At 38.4% G+C, this 19,013-nt stretch overlaps 1 protein-coding gene across 1 annotated transcript in view; it reads left to right on the top strand.

The window, feature by feature from the left end:
• Nucleotides 1-19,013, top strand: part of PDSS2 (decaprenyl diphosphate synthase subunit 2) — a 197,916-nt gene that overhangs the window by 99,575 nt on the left and 79,328 nt on the right. Inside the window, exon 3 of the mRNA XM_008156109.3 lies at nt 13,268-13,466. Coding sequence (XP_008154331.2) covers nt 13,268-13,466 — 199 coding nt within the window. The remainder of the gene's footprint in view (nt 1-13,267; nt 13,467-19,013) is intronic.

Here is a 19,013-nt window from a genome sequence, read left to right as displayed (position 1 = left end):
GAGATACTTGACAGTCAGTTTTTTTTTAAAAAAACACAAGCATTACTTCCAAACACCTAACCTGTCATTTATATTTGGCTTTCAAGAACATATATATTATGTGGACATTTTACTGTTTGCCACAGATTGTAATTTTTTTCAGTAAAAGTATGTTAACATTTCCATTTTATATTGTTACTGTTTATAATAATTTTATTAGAAATTCCAAATACTTGAAGATTAAAATGAAAATCAAGACAGCCTAAATAAGGAAGGACTCTAAATGAACATAAGGTTTACTTTTTAGGGAGATGTACTAAAATTAGATTGCACTGATAGTTGCACAACTCTATAAATATTAAAAATCATTGAGTTGTACACTTAAAATGACTGAATTTTATGATATGTAAATTATATCTCAATAAAGCTTTTTTTCTCAAAAATTAGCTTTTAGGCGCTGAAACCGGTTTGGCTCAGTGGATAGAGCGTCGGTCTGCGGACTGAAAGGTCCCAGGTTCGATTCCGGTCAGGGGCATGTGCGTTGGTTGCGGGCACATCCCCAGTGGGGGGTGTGCAGGAGGCAGCTGGTCGATGTTTCTCTCTCGTCGATGTTTCTAGCTCTCTATCCCTCTCCCTTCCTCTCTGTAAAAAATCAATAAAATATATATATTTTTAAAAATTAGCTTTTAGGGGTGCTATTAAGAATTTTTATAACCATATCTGTAGTTTGAAATAATTTCATGCATAGTAACAAATGTATTTTGTAGAATCTGATTGTTTAAAGAGGTATTTGGAAATGTCACTTGATTTTAGATCTTCCTTCCATTTAATGTTCAGATTGTTGTCTTGCCTTCTCCTGGATAATATTTCCTGAAAAGGCTCCCTAACATTATCCCCTGTGGAAATCCAATTCCTCACCTATAAAACAGGGTTAATAACTAAATGTGATAAAGATTAAATGAGATGCTGTATTTTTTAAAAATTATAATATCTGGATATAGCACCTTAATTATACATTAACCTGTACACTGAGTACCTGCTCATGGCTTTTATAGCCTACTAGAGGCCCCGTGCACGAATTTCGTGCACGGGGGGCGGGGGGAGTCCCCTCAGCCCAGCCTGCACCCTCTCCAATCTGGGACCCCTCTCACAATCCAGGATTGCTGGCTCCTAACTGCTCACCTGCCTGCTGGCCTGACCGCCCCTAACTGTCTCCCCCCCCCCCCCGCCAGCCTGGTCACCCCCAACTGCCCTCCTGCCAGCCTTGTCACCCCTCACTGCCTCCCCTGCCAGCCTAATTTCCCCCAACTGCCCCCCTGCCAGCCTGGTCACTCCTAACCAAACCCCGCCGGCCTGGTCACACCTTACTGCCCACCCTGCCTGCCTGCTTGCCCCCAACTGCCCCCCTCTGCTGGCTTGGTTGCCCCTAGCTGCCCCGCCCCGCTGGCCTGGTCTCCCCCAACTGCCCCCCCCCTCCGCCAGCCTAGTCACCCCTTACTGCCCCCCCTGCCAACCTAATCGTCCCCCCTGCCATCCTGGTCACCCCCAACTGCACCCCCCCTGCTGGCCTGGTCACCCCCAACTGCCCCCCCCGGTCACCCCCAACTGCCCCCCTCTGTTCACCCCTAACTCCGCCTCCCCACCCCCCCGCTGGCCTTGTCGTCCCCAACTGCCCCCCCTGGCAGCCTGGTCGCCCCACGCAGCCTGCTGTTCAGTTGTTTGGTCGTCCCTCACTAACCCCCCTGCCGGCCTGGTTGCCCCATGCAGCCTGCTTGTTCAGTCGTTTGATCGTCCCTCACTAACCCCCCTGCTGATCTGGTCGCCCCACGCAGCCTGCTGTTCAGTTATTTGGTCATCCCTCACTAACCCCCCTGCCGGCCTTGTCGCCCCAGGCAGCCTGCTGTTCGGTTGTCCATCCAGTTGTTTCAGTCTTGACGGCCCCTGGCTTTTTATATATTAGGATGATTTAAACATGGTGGAGAACCAGTCTACTTTTACACATAAAAAGACCTGGTGAAATACTTGGAGGAACATTTACCGTATTTTCCGGCATATAAGACGACTTTTTAACCCAGGAAAATCTTCTATACGCCCAGTCGTCTTATACGCCGGTAAATATGGTAGGATTTGTTCTCATGTTTCTAGATATGTAGGTTTACTAGATAGCACTATAAGCAGTCCTATATAATAAAAGCATAATATGCAAATCGACCGAATGGCAGAACAACTGGTCGGTGAGGCCGGCGAACAGGCAGCACCAGGTCAGCCAAGGTGCGTGCCAGGAGGCAGAGGGATGGGACGGCGTTGGTGGGGGGGAGACAGGGCTGGCCGCTGGACGGCCAGCGCTGTCCCCTGATCGGCCCACCCGGTCGCCTCCTGCAGAGGAAGGCCAGACTGCAGCTTAGGCCCGCTCCCTGCCCTTTGGACATCCCCTGAGGGCTCCCGGGCTGCAAGAGGGCGCAGGCCGGGCTGAGGGGCCTCTAGTCTCATATAAAGCATATCACTGTATAGCTTATGCCCTGGCACTTTTTTTCTTAAGAGACATCTTTTCCCTGTTATGCTCACCTTCCCTTCCCAGCTTTAAATATGTTTCATGGTCTAAATGAAGCCTGCCAAGTTTCCCTTTTCAGTTCATCCATGCCTCCTGGGATTAGTTGGAGAGGTCTTTGCAGAATTACATTTCTCTCCTGCTGTGCTTCCTGTGCCCTATTTAACATACAGCCTTCAGTTTTCTCCTAACCCTATTTGCTTTCTCAAGGAGAGAAAACTCAGATCTTATGAAGCAATTCAGAACTTACAGAGCCTGGCAGTAGGCATAGGCCCAGCACTCAGCTTCAGGAACGTTTCAGATTGCTCTCATTTTAAGCCATCTTCAAGATTCACAGGTACAAATCTGCTTGTCTTCTTCATTTGCCATCATGCATCCTTCCTTTTATCCCTCCTAAAACCAAAGTATGTATGCCAACTCCAATTCACCAAACATTTTTAGCTTTTTCATATCCTAATGTAGCTCAGAAGCATTTTCTAGTGGACTCTCTGGGTTGTCACTGGACTGTCATTTCTCCCAGTCTGGTTGTGCCTGAAGCAGTTTTCATAGCTAAATGATGAACCTTCGAAGAAAAAGGTACGTACTGAAAATGGAAACACCAGCACGCTCTTTGTAGCCATTTCTTTAATTCTCCACCTGCCATAACGTGGAGACAGCTCCTAATTATCGGAGGGAAGAGCTGAACTCCTGTACTGCAGCAGAAAGAATGAGCACTATGGGAGGGCGAGTGACAGACTGCTCTCCAGTGGGGAGGGGGACAGATATTTTGGGAAACTTTGACACGGAATCGGATGTATTTGTATAACCTTTTCATGTAGAACTGTGTCGCAGTCAGAGAGGGGGTTTTGGTTTTCTTCATTAAAAGCTTATTAAATAAAGAAATAGGACAGTCGTTTTGCTTCAGTAGATGGGGGTCAGAGAGGAGGGTCTGATCTCCTCAGGATATTAATGTCTGCCTTCAGCCGGGGGAAATGAGCCGTCACTTGAGTTAGAGGCAGCTTTATGTGCTCATCGCTAGGGTTTCCCATATGTCCAGGGAGCAGCAACAGTAAAAAATGGCAGAGCTCCGTGGTGGAGTGCAGAGGGCTCTCATTGGAATTCATGTCAGGAAGCTCAGCTCAGTCTGCCCAGAGCAAGTCTGTTTAATGTTGATCAGCTGTCCATCTGATAAACTGAATTGATACGGGCATTCCCTCCAAGGGCTGCCCTGACAGTGACAGCCGCAGCACCCAGATGTCTTGTTAGGCTTTTTGGGTAGTCTCAAGTATTTTTAACCCCTTTTGTGATACCCAAACCAAAAAGTAATTTTAGAGACCTAGATAACAATGCCAGCTGGGCTTTCTCTTTGCTTCTCTGGCAGAAAACAGGCCAGCTTAAACTGTTTCCAGAAACCAGATGCTACTAGTTAGTTATCCCTCTCCCTCATCATAACCAGGATCTAGTTAACCTGCAGGATAATTACGTGTTGACATCATCAAGTTTGTGTCTAGTTATTCAAAATAATGTTTCTGAAAATATTCTTACTATAGTAAGTTATCTGGCTTGGTAATGCTTTATTAGTTTCATAGGTGTATTAGTTGATCACTAAGCAGAACTTTATGTTCATGTGTAAAAAGAACATGAATTATAAATTTTATTTGGTTGGCTAATTTCTGATAATATCTATGGTGGCTTCTTGCTGAGTCCCAACACCCTCTGCTTTCTCAAGGATGACTACCACCATGAAGGTAGCTCACCTCTTTGTAGATTGGTCAGCAGGTGTGGAGGAAACTAATTACAGAACACATCAATACTGAGCTTTCTTTAAAAACAACAATAGTAACTATGCGAGGAGATGGATATGTTAATTATCTTGACTATAGTAATCATTTCACTATGTATGCATTCATCAAAACTGCATTTTATATACCTTAAATATATACAATTTTATTTTTAAAATATCAAAAAAATACTGAGCTTTAATTTTTGGAAATAAATCAAGAGAGGTAAGTCTTTGTATTAAGTTATTTTAAAGTTCTATTTCTGCAAAACTACCAATAGTTCCAGATTACAGTACTAACTATGGGAGAATTTTTTTATTATTATTTTTTTTTAGTTTTTTACTGAAGCACTTCTTACAGATTTTTGTCTTTTTTTTTCCCTTCACTTTCGGATCTTGTGTTTTCATAGCATGGCAGAACTCTAACATAGAGTCAAGTATCTGATCTCTTTGAACTTAGAATTTCAGGTCAGCTTTCCTAAAAAAAGACGCAGAGCCCTCAGCACTTTCGGTGATTGCCTAGTGGGTGTGGTCAGAGCTGGGAGTAAGGCCTGGTCATTCTTTTCAGCCCCTGGACCTGTGACTCCATCTCTATTTGGAGGTCACCATTACTACAGCCTACAGCTTTGGCATGTTGCTTTTAATGGTTGAGATTTTTGGTTTCAGTCACCTGTTTTTAAAATCAGAATTCTCATTTCCAAATACAGGAATGAAACAAGATTAGTTTTGAATGCTGTGATCATGGCAAACCCCATATTCAAAGTTCCATTTTCACTTTGGTTGTCAGCATGAATAAATGGCAAAACAGGAAAATTGTTATGTTTCTGTAATTATTGTAATGAACTGAATGAATTTCTTAGAATGCTGCGTCTGGCCTACTTATAAAAAATTAACATTTAAACACATAATTAGTTAAAGTTTATCACCATGAAAGATTCTTTTACCTGGCATTAAGAGCATATTCTTTTCCTTTTTATTCTTATTCATATGCCTTGATATTTTTTAATGTTGGTATTTTTGAAGTATATGTTAAAAACTCTTTTGCTCTTATCTACTTCTTCCCCTCCCCCTCATTCTTTGTCCTTGTGGATCTTTCTTCTATGGGATTGTGGAGAGAAAAATAAAACACAAAACAGCTAGTGTGTCAGATGGCAATAAGTACTATGGAGGGGGAAAAGCAGGAAGCGGGGTCTGGGAGTGCTGGCAAGGATGGGAGGGTTGCAGTTGTAAATGGAGTAGTCAGAGAAGGGCTCACTGATCAAGTGAACTTTGAAGGGATCTGAAGGAAGCAAGGACTAAGCCTTGCAGGTATGTAAGGGAAGATGAGGCCAGATAGGGGAAAGGGCACGGGCTCTGAGGCCAGAACAGGCTTGGCATGTTCCTTAGCTACCACGGAAGCTAATGTAGCTAGAGAAGAGTGATCTGAGAGGGAAGAGAGTAGCAAATGAAGTCAGAGAGGTAAGGGAGTAGAGGAGCTGAGTCAGATTGCACTTGACCTTGGAGTCCATTGTAGAGACTTTGGCTTTTACCCTGAGTGAGATGAGGAGCCACTGGAGGGTTTTGAGCAGGGAGCTAAGTGATGGGCTTAATGGTTTCTTCATCTTCCTGCTTGCCTCATTTCTGATCTTTTCCATTTTTGCAAAGCTAATGGACTAAAAATATTATCTCATTATTATTATAATACTACTTTTCCAAATTATTTGTGAGGTTGAGCATCATTTTATGTGGGTTTTGGCCACTTATTTCTAGAATTACCTCTTCATATATTTTCCCATTTTGCTCTTGGGCTGTTTATCTTTTTCTTATCAATTTCTTGTCCAATTTGGACAAGCTCCACACATTTTTAATATAATCTTCTGCTTATTGTATGTGTTTCAAATACTTTTCAAGTCTATGTTTGCCTTGGTCTTTTTATAGTTTATATAAACATTTTTGTATATTGTAACTACTCAAATTTATTCTTTTTATATGACTTCCTGACTTTCTATTTTATTTTGCAAGGCTTTCTCACCCCAAGGTCATAAGAGTGTTTTCCTAAATTTTTTTTAAATAATGGTATTTTATATTCATCAAGATGAACCACAGAGCTGTGGTTTCAAATAGGGTTTTAGTGTTGTATTGCTTTGTTTTCTTTTTTACCTTTTGACTTAAATTTGAACTTTTGTTTTTTCACATTTTCATCTTTATTCCAAAAAAAATTTGTTTTTCCTATGTAGTAAGGTACGGGTCTAATTTTATTTTTTGTCCTTAATTGATAGCCAGTTGCCCCAACATCTTTTGTAAGAATATTTTGTCTTTTTCCTAACAATTTGAAATATTACCTTTACTGTAAATAATTTATTTTCCTTATATATTTGGATCTCTTTCTGGATTTTATTCCACTAATCTATTAGTTTGTTCTTGTGATAGTACAGTAGTTTTAAAAATTGCAGAGCTTCATAATAAGTTTTAAAATCTAGAATGTCCTTTTATTTTCCAGAATTTTCCTTGTAATTTTCAAATTTATCCTTTCTACGTGAACATAAAAAATCAGTTTCACAATTTAAAAAATCTTTTAAGATTCAAATAAAATTGTTTTTAAAAAATTACTCTTGCCTAGCTGGCTGGCATGGCTCAGTCAGTGGTTGAACATTAACCTATGAACCAGGAGATCATGGTTCGATTCCCTGTCAGGACACATGCCTGGGTTGCAGGCTCAATCTCCAGTGTGGGTCCTGCAGGAGGCAGCTGATAATGATTCTCTCTCATCATTGATGTTTCTGTCTCTCTCTCCCTCTCCCTCTCTGTAATCAATAAAAAAAATATTTTTTTAAATGACTCTTATGACCCTGGCCCGTGTGATTCAGTTGTTGAGTGTCATCCCATGAACCAAAGTGTTGTGGGTTCAATTCCCAGTGCACATGCCCACGTTGCAGCTTGATCCCTGGAAGGGGGTGTGCAGGAGGCAGCTGATCAAAGTTTCACTCTCACATTGGTGTTTCTCTCCCTCTCTCTCTCTCTCTCTCCCTCTCTCTCTCTCTCTTTCTAAAAAAATAAATCATTTAAAAAATTTTAATGACTCTTATCTACCATTTTAATGCTTTTAGAGACACCCTGAATTTTGTACATTTTGTGTTTGGGATTCTTATTAGTTTTCTGTTGATATGCAAAGAGCCTGGGCTTTTTAAAAATGGAGAGCTCTGGGCTTGAATCCAGCTCTGCAGCTTACTGGCTATATGAACTTGAGCAAGTTAGTTGGCCAGTCCAGCTCCCTTCTGTGCAGGAGAGATAATAATGCTTACCTCAGACAGCTGTTGTGAGTTTTACATTATTTTTTTATTAATCTGTTGATTGAGTTGTTATGCTTGCAAAATTATTTTGTATAAAATGTTCAGAATACAGTAATTCATTGGCTCAAAGTAATTAATTTAGATAATGAAAGCCATAAAGCAGTTAGGCATTTTAAAAGATTGGATATCTGAAGTATTTGCTGATGAAATAGCATGATATCTGGCATTTGCTTCAAAATAATCTGGAAGGACAGCGAAAGGTGTAGCTGAAACAAAATTATGATCCACAGAGGTATTTTATGCTATATTTTCACTTTTGAATGCTTTAAAATACCCAAATTATAAAGGGTTTTTTTAAAGAATGCATCTTTAAAAACTGTTTAAAATGATGAAGTGTAAACATTTATTTGTAAGTGGAATATTATGTTTTTATTATGTTATTCTCTGTACTTTTTTGTAATTTGTTAAACCTCTAAAAAGAAGGAAAACAGGAGGAATGGAGGAAGAAAAGAAAAAAAGCCGAATAAAAAGAATAAAAAAGAAAGAGAAAGACAACTCCATTGTATTTAATCTTCCTTGCCTGTGTATTCAAACACAGTTGACACTTCTACTAGTTTAACACCAACTTAAAAACATGCGACATTTAAAGAGATTTCAAGTTAATATAGGGAACAATTTCTAATAATTAAAACTATTCGTCCGAAGACCTGGTTCCTATGTAGTTTATCACTCACCCTGGGAGGAGTTAATTGAGGTTAACTGACTTCTGGGGTCACTTACCTCTGATTCTATAAATCTGACTTTTTAGTTTATCTCACTCTTTTCTTTGTGAAACTAAGAATGACAACAATCCCTTATGCCTTTATACTAGTGATTTTCAACCTTTTTTATCTCATGGCACACATAAACTAATTACTAAAGTTCTGTGGCACACCAAAATAATATATTTTTGCCCATCTGACCAAAAAAATAGCTACAATAGTAGCCATCATTCACAGCAGATGGCTACTATTGTGTTGGCTGTTGTCATTTTTTTATTTGACAATCTAAGGGAAAAGAGGTCAGTGCCCCTGACTAAATAGTCAGGTTTTGCATGTTTTAAAATTCTTGTGGCACACTCGTGTGCTGTGGCACATCAGTTGAAAATTGCTTCTTTACACAATGTTAAGCTAAGAGTTATTCATTTAATAATATTATAGGCAGCCAAGAAGTAGGATAGTGTAATTTAGAGTGTAGTAAGGGAGAGAAGTGGCAGGAAGATAGATGGCTAAAGAAGTAATTACAATATAGTACAATAAATGAGCTATGTTCAAAGGCTTTCAAGCACAGAAGGAGTTAATCTGGGGAAGTGGGGAGACTTCACAGAAGTGACACATGGGCTGATTCTTAAAAATACTCTAAACAAATACAAGTTTATCATTCACCCGATAGCAGCAAAAGTTGCACAACACATCCACACAATGAACCTCTCTAGAGATGGATGTTAAATAGAACAAGAAGTTTCTCTATTTGTAAAAAAATGTGGAACTTCTTTATTTGTAAATAATACGTGGAACTATCTCCAAGAGATTATATTGGGTGAATAAAACCAGAGTACAGAAATACAAACATAAAACGTCATCACTATTTTTGTGGTATATTTATTGACTATCAAGAATTTAAAGGAATGCAATGCTTATGTAACTCAGAAAACAAAATGTCTAGAGATGGGCACATCCAAGCTGACTTGAAGAAGTCATCAGGGGCCCAGGCTTCTCCTTTCCTCTTGCTCGCTATTCTTCATTGGGAGCCCTCTTTAGGATCCTTAGGTCTCTACTGTGCCTCCAGGCAGTTGGGCCCTTTTCCCGAAAGGAGGGGGTAAGCCCCAAATGCCAGAGGTGCACATCAACTGAATCCTGATACCAGGAACTCAGTAGATTTCTCAGAAACTTTACCTAGTGAACTTCTACCTACATTCACTGGCCAGACTGTGCTACATGATCACTTCTAGCCTCTGGGGATCTTGGGGACACGAATGTTTTTAAGTGAGTACATTGCCACTCCAAATATAGTAAAAGGTGTGTTAGTAGTGAGGAGGGAAAGAGTGAGTGGGTAACTAGCAGGGTCTGCCATCATTCTTTCTAAAGCTTAGAATACTAAAAATCTTTGGAGAAATGTTGGAAGAAAATGGATCAAAACAGATGAAGTTGTTTAACATACAATTGAAAGAAAGTAATTTGGTGAAAATTCTTGTGAAAACATCAATTAATCCTCTGGGTTACGTACAATGTGGTAATTACTTCCTTACTTACTCTAATTACTTAGCATAAGTGATATTCATTGGTGACTCTTTTCCAATCAAGATTTAGCATAAAAATACCCAAGAGTGATAAAATACACGTGCATAAGATGGCATGAAGCCCTTTATGTAAGATAATTTTTAAAATCTAGTACATTGCAAGTTTATTAGATTGCTTTGGTGGCTAAAATAGGAATAAGATAATGAGAAGAAAATACTCCAGCTTTCATACTGCTTCTCTGCTGCACACAAAATTAGACTCTTGCACAATGTCATCTGGAGTTGTTTATTAGATGCCAAAATCCTAGAAGTTAAGAGCACAGTACTAGATAGTAATTACAGGACAGATTTCAAGATAACCAATCATTTTATTTCTATTTCCTATAGACCAATAATAGCAATAATTTGGTCTTTTTTTAAACTATTAACTGCCAGCCCAGGTAATATTTTTAATCCCTCAAATCTTCTAATTTTAGAACTAAATATTACATTTTAGACCTGAAATCCCTGAATCTTAGAACTGGAAAGGACTGTTTCTTCAGTTCCCCTCCTTTCCGTGGTGAAACTATGGATCTGAGAATTTAAGGAATTTCCCCAAAGTCTAGTGTTGTAGGCAGAGTTAGAACTGTTATCCATATTCCTGATTGACCTAAATCCCTTCATTTGGTTCTGACCAAATGATTTGGAAACAATTTGATTACTTTGCCCAGTTATTATGAACAAAAGAGTCAAGTCTGCTCACACTGTACTTTCTCCTAGCAAAATTGTCTTCTGTGGTGCTTGGAACTTAAGGATAAAACTTGGACATATTTGTGGTGGGCATATACTAGTGCTGGTAACATGGTAACTTTGCGCCCCCCTCCCCATTTACTATTTCTCAGGTAAATACATATTTTAAATTACCATTGGTCACTATGACATGGTGACTCTGAGTTCCAGCCTTGTCCTTTATAAACAGAATGTTCTCGATAAATTATTTAACCTCTCCAGAACTGCTGTCATTAGAATCACAAGTAGATAATATAAATGAAAGTTATTTGCAATGATGGATACTGTACAAATAATGGGTTTTCACTTTCATTACCACCACTGTTCTTGTTGTTTTTGACCATGTGGCATTTAAAGATTGCTATTTATTTAATGAATGCTGTTTTGTGATTACAGATGTCTTTATTAAAAGCTCACAATAATTCATTTCCATGCTTAGGGTAATTCAGAACAACTGCAATTTCTTGCTTGCCTGGTTATTTTATAAGCTGAACTGTGTGAAAGATTTATCCACTGCTTAACCTTTCTTGAGTTTTATACTTGCCCATAATCTCGTTCAATTTTTGTGAAATGTAGTTAAATGGATTTTTATTGTGAATGGGTTTGCAAACTAGAAAACATTTGTAGGGTACTAATAAAATAAATTTTATTCCTTTCTTTTAGTTGTTTTTTTTAAAGGATAATTTTAAATGTTAGCTCCTTTTTAAAAAATATTTTTGTTGCCCTAACTGGTTTGGCTCAGTGGATAGAGCATTGGCCTGCGGACTCAAGGGTCCCAGGTTCGATTCTGGTCAAGGTCATGTACCTTGGTTGCGGGCACATACCCAGTAGGGAGTATGCAGGAGGCAACTGATCGATGTTTCTCTCTCATCGATGTTTCTAACTCTCTATCCCTTTCCCTTTCTCTCTGTAAAAAATTAATAAAATATATTTAAAATATATATTTTTTTGTTAACTTCTCAGCAGTTTTATAAATCTCCATCTTGGTGATTTTGGAAAGCATGTAATGAGATTTAAACCTAAACCATTAATTTATTCTTCTTTTGTATTTAGGATTAAATAAGATAACACATAAAAGTGCTTAGCCTAATGTCTGGCACAGATTACATTCCCACTTATATTGGCGTTCTGTTAGATACTGGTAAGCATTCTCAGAAATCCTAAAATTGAAGATATGGGAAAGTTAGACTGAGAACAAAGTAAACAAAACTGTGAAGGGTCACCCTCCACTGGCCAGCTTCTCTGGGAACCCTGTGACTCGTGGGATCTTGGGGACTGCTTGGGGACTAGTGGGGTAGAGAGCAGGGAACGTTACAGAGAAGGTAGGTATCAAGATCTGCTTATATATAGATCCCACACTACTCAGTGGAAAAAACTTCATGAAAGTCTTTTGCAAGGGTACTTGACTCAGAGTCGCACCAAATCAGCAGTTGTAGGTGCCACAATTCTGTCTTTAGCTTTACAGTGTCTCCCTCAGCCAAAAACGAACCAAGTCGGCTCTGAGTTCAGAGCATTCAGCAAACAACAGCAAAGCACAGCCACCAGAAATATGTACCTGATTTCCATGGTATATAGGGAAATCAGGTACATATTTCTCTAACTTCTCTCAATGCTGTATTAGCTAGTGGAGCCACTATATGGACATATACAGCAATACAGATGGGAATACAATGGAACCAGTCCCCTGTTGGCAGAGTTACCCCAAAGGAATTAAGAGATCCCAGCTGGTATAATAGTGAATTGTTTCAAAACCACTTCATAATTGATGTCAAGTAAAAGCACTGTGTACCCATTAAAATATGGCATGATTGAAGAAATAAAGTGCATTTGAAACCTTCAAAACAAAAAAGCAACAAACTTCAAAATGTTAAGTGAAATAAGTCATACTGAGGAAGATAAATACTGTATGTTCTCACTTATATGTGGAATCTAAAATCAAAACAACAGCCCGGCTGGTGTTGCTCAGTGGTTGAGTGTCGACCTATGAGCCAAGAGATCCCGGCTCTATTCCTAGTCAGGGCACATGATCAGGGTGTGGTCTCAATCCCCAGTAGGAGGTGTGCAGGAGGCAGCCAATCAATGATTCTCTCTCATCATTGATGTTTCTATCTCTCCCTCTCCCTTCCTCTCTGAAATCAATAAAAATATATTTAAATAATTAATTAATTAATGAAACAAAAAACCTGAACTCATAGATACAGAGAACAGATTTGTGGTTATCAAAAGCAGAAGAAGAGGTAGGTAAAATGGGTGTAGGTGGTCAAAGGGTACAAACTCCCGGTTATAAAATAAATAAATGGGAATAGATAATGTACTATATATCATGGTGACTTCCATTAATAATGCTGCATTATATATCTAAAAGTTGCTAAGAGAGTAGATTTCAAAAGTTGTCATTACAAGAAAAATGTAAGTATGTGTGGTGATGGATGTTAACTAGACTTATGGGGGTGATCATTTTACAGTATATATAAATGTTGAATCACTATGCTGTTCACCTGAAACTAATATGTTATATGTCATTTATATCTCAATTTAAAACTTCATTAAAAAGAAACAACCTAAAAAAAACTAATCTGTAAATATTTTATTGTTGAAAACTGAAGTCTGGCATTAGTGATCAGAGTGTTCTTGACACTCAGACAAGTCTTACCTTTATGTTTTAGTCAAAGAAGTTTGGCAGAGATCACAGAACTTATCCATACTGCACTCCTTGTACATCGTGGAATAGTAAATTTAAGTGAATTGCAGTCTTCTGATGGGCCACTGAAAGACATGCATTTTGGAAATAAAATTGCTATCTTGAGTGGAGACTTTCTTCTAGCAAATGCCTGCAATGGACTAGCTCTGCTACAGAACACCAAGGTAAAACTGGGCAGGGTTTGCTTGTGTCTGAATGGCCTTTAGGTGGCTCTTGGTTGACTGCAGAAGCCACAGAGGTCTGTGCACCCTGCTGCCCCAGCTCATCACAGGTAGATGCTCAGTAAAGCTGTGATAATGATGGTGGTGGTGGCAGTGTCAACACCAGATAAAACTGGTAAATGCTAGGAAATTAATTTCTATGTTTTTCTGATTATAGGTAAAATTATTTGTTAATTATATGATAGTGTTAAAAATTTCAATTTAGCCCTAGCTGGTTTGGCTCAGTGGATAGAGTGTCAGCCTACAGACTGAAGGGTCCCAGGTTCAGTTCCGGTCAAGGGCACATGCCTGGGTTGCTGGCTCGATCCCCAAAAGGGGGCGTGCAGGAGGCAGCCAATCAATGATTCCCTCTCATCATTGATGTTTCTGTCTCTCTCTCCCTCTCCCTTCCTCTCTGAAATCAATAAAAATGTATTTTAAAAATTTTTTCAATTTAAAGAAGATATAAATTACCTATAATCTCACTATACAGAGATAATCATTGTTAGTTAATATTTTGGTGTATTTTCTCTCTGTCATTTTTGTTTATTTATTCATGCTTTTATATATGTGGGCTTTTTAGTAATAGATGAAAATGTGCATGTATTAGGGTTTTTTTAATCCTGCCTATTTTTCCCCCGCTTCATAATATGATGTAGGCATTTTCACATTATTAACTTTTTCATAAACTTTTTAATGGTTTCAGTTATTTAGATGTAATATTTATCAGATTCCTCGTTTTTGGATATTTAAGTTGCTTCTAAATTTTTACTATCATAAATAGATCTTCAGTAAACATCTTTCCACATCAACTTTTCTCATTCCAGATTATTTCTTTAAGATAAATAGCTAGAAGTGGTTCAAAGGGTTTAAACATTTTTAATATTCTGTTTTTGTTTTTCATTTTGTTGTTAATCCTCACCCAAGGATATTTTTCTGTAGATTTTCAGAGAGAGTGGAAGGGAGTGGGAGAGACTGAGAGAGAGAAACATCGATTGGTTGCCTCCTACATGAGCCCCGACCAGGGCTTCGGATTGAGCCTGCAACCAAGGCATGTGCCCTTGACCGGAATCGAACCTGGGACTCTTCAGTCCTCAGACCGATGCTCTATCCACTGAGCCAAACCAGCTATGGCTTAGTATTCTTGATACACATTACCAAGCTGCTTTCTAGAAAAATGTACAGGTATTTCTTCTATATCAGTTAGGACTAGATGTGACTATAAAATAACAGTGGCTAAAACAAGGTAGATTATTTGTTCTCATGTAGAAGCATCCATGAGTAGGTAGTCCAGGGTTGGCATCATGCTCTACAAAGTCAGGAACCGAGGCTTCTTCTTACTGCTCTGCCATCCTTACCTACTCCTTAATGTCCCAAGATAGTTGCCATTGTGTCCTCACTCCAGTTAGTAGGAAGGAGGAGAAGGAAGGGTAAATCTCCTTCCCTTGAAGGTCAAGTAAGTATACACCCTGGTTTTACTAAGGTCAGTCTCAGTGTAAGTCTGCTGTCCTAGAGTCCCATCTGACTTAGCATTTGTCCTGGATTTTTCATTTTTAACAGAGAGTGGTTGCTTATAGTTACATTAGAATAAGCCAGCATGGATTTTATAGATCTCTGCCTTACACTTCCAGCCTCTGCCTCAGTTTTTGTCTAGTGTAGGCTAAACAGTATTGATAACCAGAACAGTGAGCAGAGGTTTTTTCCCAGGGTCTTCCAACACTGAAAAATGAGCTCCTCGGACCAGAAGATTTAAGCAAAAGTGTGAAAAACTTATTCCAAGCAGATTCAGACTCCCTGAATGGGGAGAGGGGCCCAATAATGGGCTGCCCAGTGAAGCCTTGTACAAGCCTGCTCTGTATCTACCTGTGTCACCACCTGATTGATTCCCTCACTTATTTTTGCCCAGCAATGGACTTGAACTTTCCCTGTTTCTATGTTCTTTCTCTGTTCCTATGCTGAACTTCCTCTGTTTCTATGCATTAGTACACCTTGTTGATACAGGCCCTCCCTTGTTTTCCCATGCCTCCCGCTTTGAGTCCAGAAACATTTTATTATTTCTGCTTGGTTGCTTTCTGTGATTAGACTGCTCAAACGGCCATGTCTGCCCCTGCCTATGTTCCCCCTGCCTTTGTTTCCCACTGGACCCCTGCCCTGTCTGCCTGTGTTTCAAGCTAACTTCTCTCAATATGTGAAACCCATGTACCCCCAGATAGTATGTTAAGGTATAATATTAAATCTGAAAGGTAACAGCAATAACTCATCTCTTTTCCAATCCTTTCAGACACCTCCAGTCAAGGACAGAATGCAAGGCAATTATTGATAGTAAATATATAGGGACACTTAACTCCTTTGTCTCAGGCAGTAGAAATATTTGACACTGCTGCCCCACTAGGCACTTGGTGTATCATCCAATTTACTGTGGCCCATGCATGGTCTTCAGGAGTCACAAAGCCATCAAGTACCAGTCCAAAAACTCAATAGGAAACAAAGTAAGATAGCGGTTTGCTACCTATGAAATATGTATAGGAAATCAAGGCTGTATAGAGTGAGTAGAGAATAGATTGAGCATGCTTGCTTGTATAATATAAAGCTATAACTGTTTTATTGTTTGGCAACACTTAGTTTTTGCAGTAAACCTTTGGCAGCAATAAGCTAAAAAATAAAAGTATGTTGTTTTTTTAAACCACTGGATTTTTGTTTCTCGAGAAAGTTGGTAAGGAGTGTGTAACTTGCACAGAATGTTGACATTTACTATCCACTGTGGTGGCCATAGCGGTACCACTGAACATATGAAAACAAGAGTCAAATCTTCTGAAAAAGTGTCAGGATCTACTTCCAAAATTAGTGGTTACTTTAAGGAGAATTCTGAAAATGATGATTTAATACATGCAGCTGTAGAAGATGTTTATGCATACCACTCTGTGAAGCCTAACTTTGATAACTGTCTGTTCTTCTAAATTAATTTCACTCACTTTCAACTCTAAGGTATTTTTTATACACATAGGTAAAGGTATGCAATAGCTTCGTTTTTGTTTTTTTTTAAGCTTCATTGGTAGAAGAACTTTGCAAATAGTTAAATAATTCTTGTTTTAATTGAGTGTCATCAGGTACTTCAAGTAATTAAATTATTTTAATTCATTCTAAAAATATTTGGGGTTTTTTCATCCATTCATGAAATCAAGATAAGCTTTTGGAAGTATATTCTATCAGAAGTAAGGCCATTATGAGTAAAATTGGAAATTCAGTTTAAAACTTCAACATGGAAGATGAATGTATTAGTTTATAATAATAAAAGTACAAATTTTGTTGAAGTGCACACAGTGTTGTGGTAAAAACCATGTTCTTACTACATTGAGAAACCTATGCAGTACTTGAAACTGGTTGTGGAATACCCATAATTTATAATGGCACCCAAACAAGTGTCAGCATTCTCCAAATTGAAATAAAAGCTATTGTTATACAAATTTGCAAATATCCTTATAGTCAGAGTCTCTGGACTACAAGATTCGTGGGATGTCACTGATGTTGAGTACAAAAATATGCTCCCCACAGCAGCATGTGTCTTCTCTCTTTGTTGGTCATCATCAGTCAGATTTTAGAAATCTTTATATCCAACAATGGCATTGAACTTTACTAGAGGCCCAGTGCATGAATTCGTGCATGGGTGGGATCCGGCCAGCCCACCCTGGTGGAGCCAATCGGACTAGGCCGGCCGGGAGTGGGGGGGCACCAGAGGTCGGCTGGCCCTGCCCCCATCAGGGTTGGGGGGCTGATCGGGGGCCAGGCCGGCCGAGGAGAGGGGCTACGGGAGATTGTGGGGGGCCGATGGGGGTCCCGATTGGGCCAGTTGGCCATCTCAGTGCATGACATAGCGACCGGTCGTTCAGTCATTCCAGTCGCTTGGCTTTTATATATACAGATGAGTTGTTAAGATTTTGGTGACATTTTGTTCAAAATAAATTGGAAATATTCTATCAAGTTCAAGAAATGGAACACCAAATTAGAGAACTATAATTAATGAAAAAGCTTCCATTGGGATTTTTCCCTACAAAAGCAAGAAAGGAACAGAACAAAATAAATAGTAAGAACTCAAATGCGACACAGGATTAAAATAGCCAGTTCTAGAATTGTGATTTGGAGTATCTTACATTGCAGGAAAAATCTTTTGGTGGGGCTTCTATTTTGAATAAATTATACCTTACCCAGGAATGAAATTAAATTGATACGGCCCAGAGTTTGCAGCATCTAATTTTGGCAAAACATTTAAACAAACCGTGAGAGACTATTTGACAGGTTTTGTCTTATAAAAATATTTGTCAAAGAAATGTACTGTTAAAGAAGCAAAAAGATAGTAGCTTGAAAATATTTGAGCTGGAATACACTTTTCAATATGAAAAAAAATTAGAATTGAGTATCTCCTTCATTTACAAATTAGCTCTGAGCTTACCAGGTAACTCAGAACCTGTTGAAGAGCATTTTCTCAATTAAAAATATTATGGTCTATCAATCAGAATCAATTGAAGGTATCAATTTCAAATTAATCATAAAATGCAACTATGAATAATATTGCTGGAAGTTTTCTTTTAAAATATCACATTTAAAAAAATACATTTTTCAGAAAAATGCCAGTGACACAATAATAGAGAAAGATATGACTAAGAAATGAATAAAGTATGTGAATGTGTACCAAGAATAATTATTTTACTGGCTATTTTTTATATTCAGATCATCAATACCAAGTTCTTTTTTATTTTGTTTTTATGTATATGAATATGTTATGTTTACTTCTTTTGAAATTTTATTTTTGCAAATAGTGTTTGAACGAAACTAGTTAAAAGGTTTATCAATATAATAAAATTAATTATTAGTTAATACATATACATTTCAAAAAGTATAAAATTTTAATTATTTACCACACTCTTGAAATAGAAGCTATTGTGGCAAAAATGTCCTAGTTTGAATGCTAAATTATATAATGTCACTACTTTAAAGACATTTCTGGAAAGATATTCAAGATCCTTTTGCTTACATCTTATTGGCCAGAATTTAATTATATGGCCACACCTATTTCTGTGGGAGGCTAGGAAATGTAAACTTCATTGTGAGTAGCCATTTCTCCAAGCAAAAATCTGGAAGATATAGAGAAAATAGATAATGGGAGACAAGTAGCTTTCTGTCCTACCTTCCCATCACACTTTTGGTTAGCACATATTTTTCACCAGACAGACCTGCTGGGTTTTAGGGAGAAAATAGAACAGTACCTGTAATACATAGTTTATATTTACATGAAAAGGCAATTAAAGTAAGAAATTAATCATCATATAAATGGAATAATAGGTCATCTCAAATCTCCCTCCAGAGGTTTACTACCATTTTGGCATTCCTTTTCTTTTTATTCACTCTCAAATTGCTCTATTTTCTATGTGTTTAGTCTACCTTAATGGGTCTCACTATATTCTCTCCTTTACTGAAATTTACCTGTTAGCAGAAGGTTGAGTGAATTGTTGTCCC

Source organism: Eptesicus fuscus, chromosome 10 (genome assembly GCF_027574615.1).
Source record: "Eptesicus fuscus isolate TK198812 chromosome 10, DD_ASM_mEF_20220401, whole genome shotgun sequence".
NCBI classification, from domain to species: domain Eukaryota; kingdom Metazoa; phylum Chordata; class Mammalia; order Chiroptera; family Vespertilionidae; genus Eptesicus; species Eptesicus fuscus.
The sequence above is the reverse complement of the archived record's forward strand: the minus strand, read 5'-3'. Positions and strand labels throughout refer to the sequence as shown.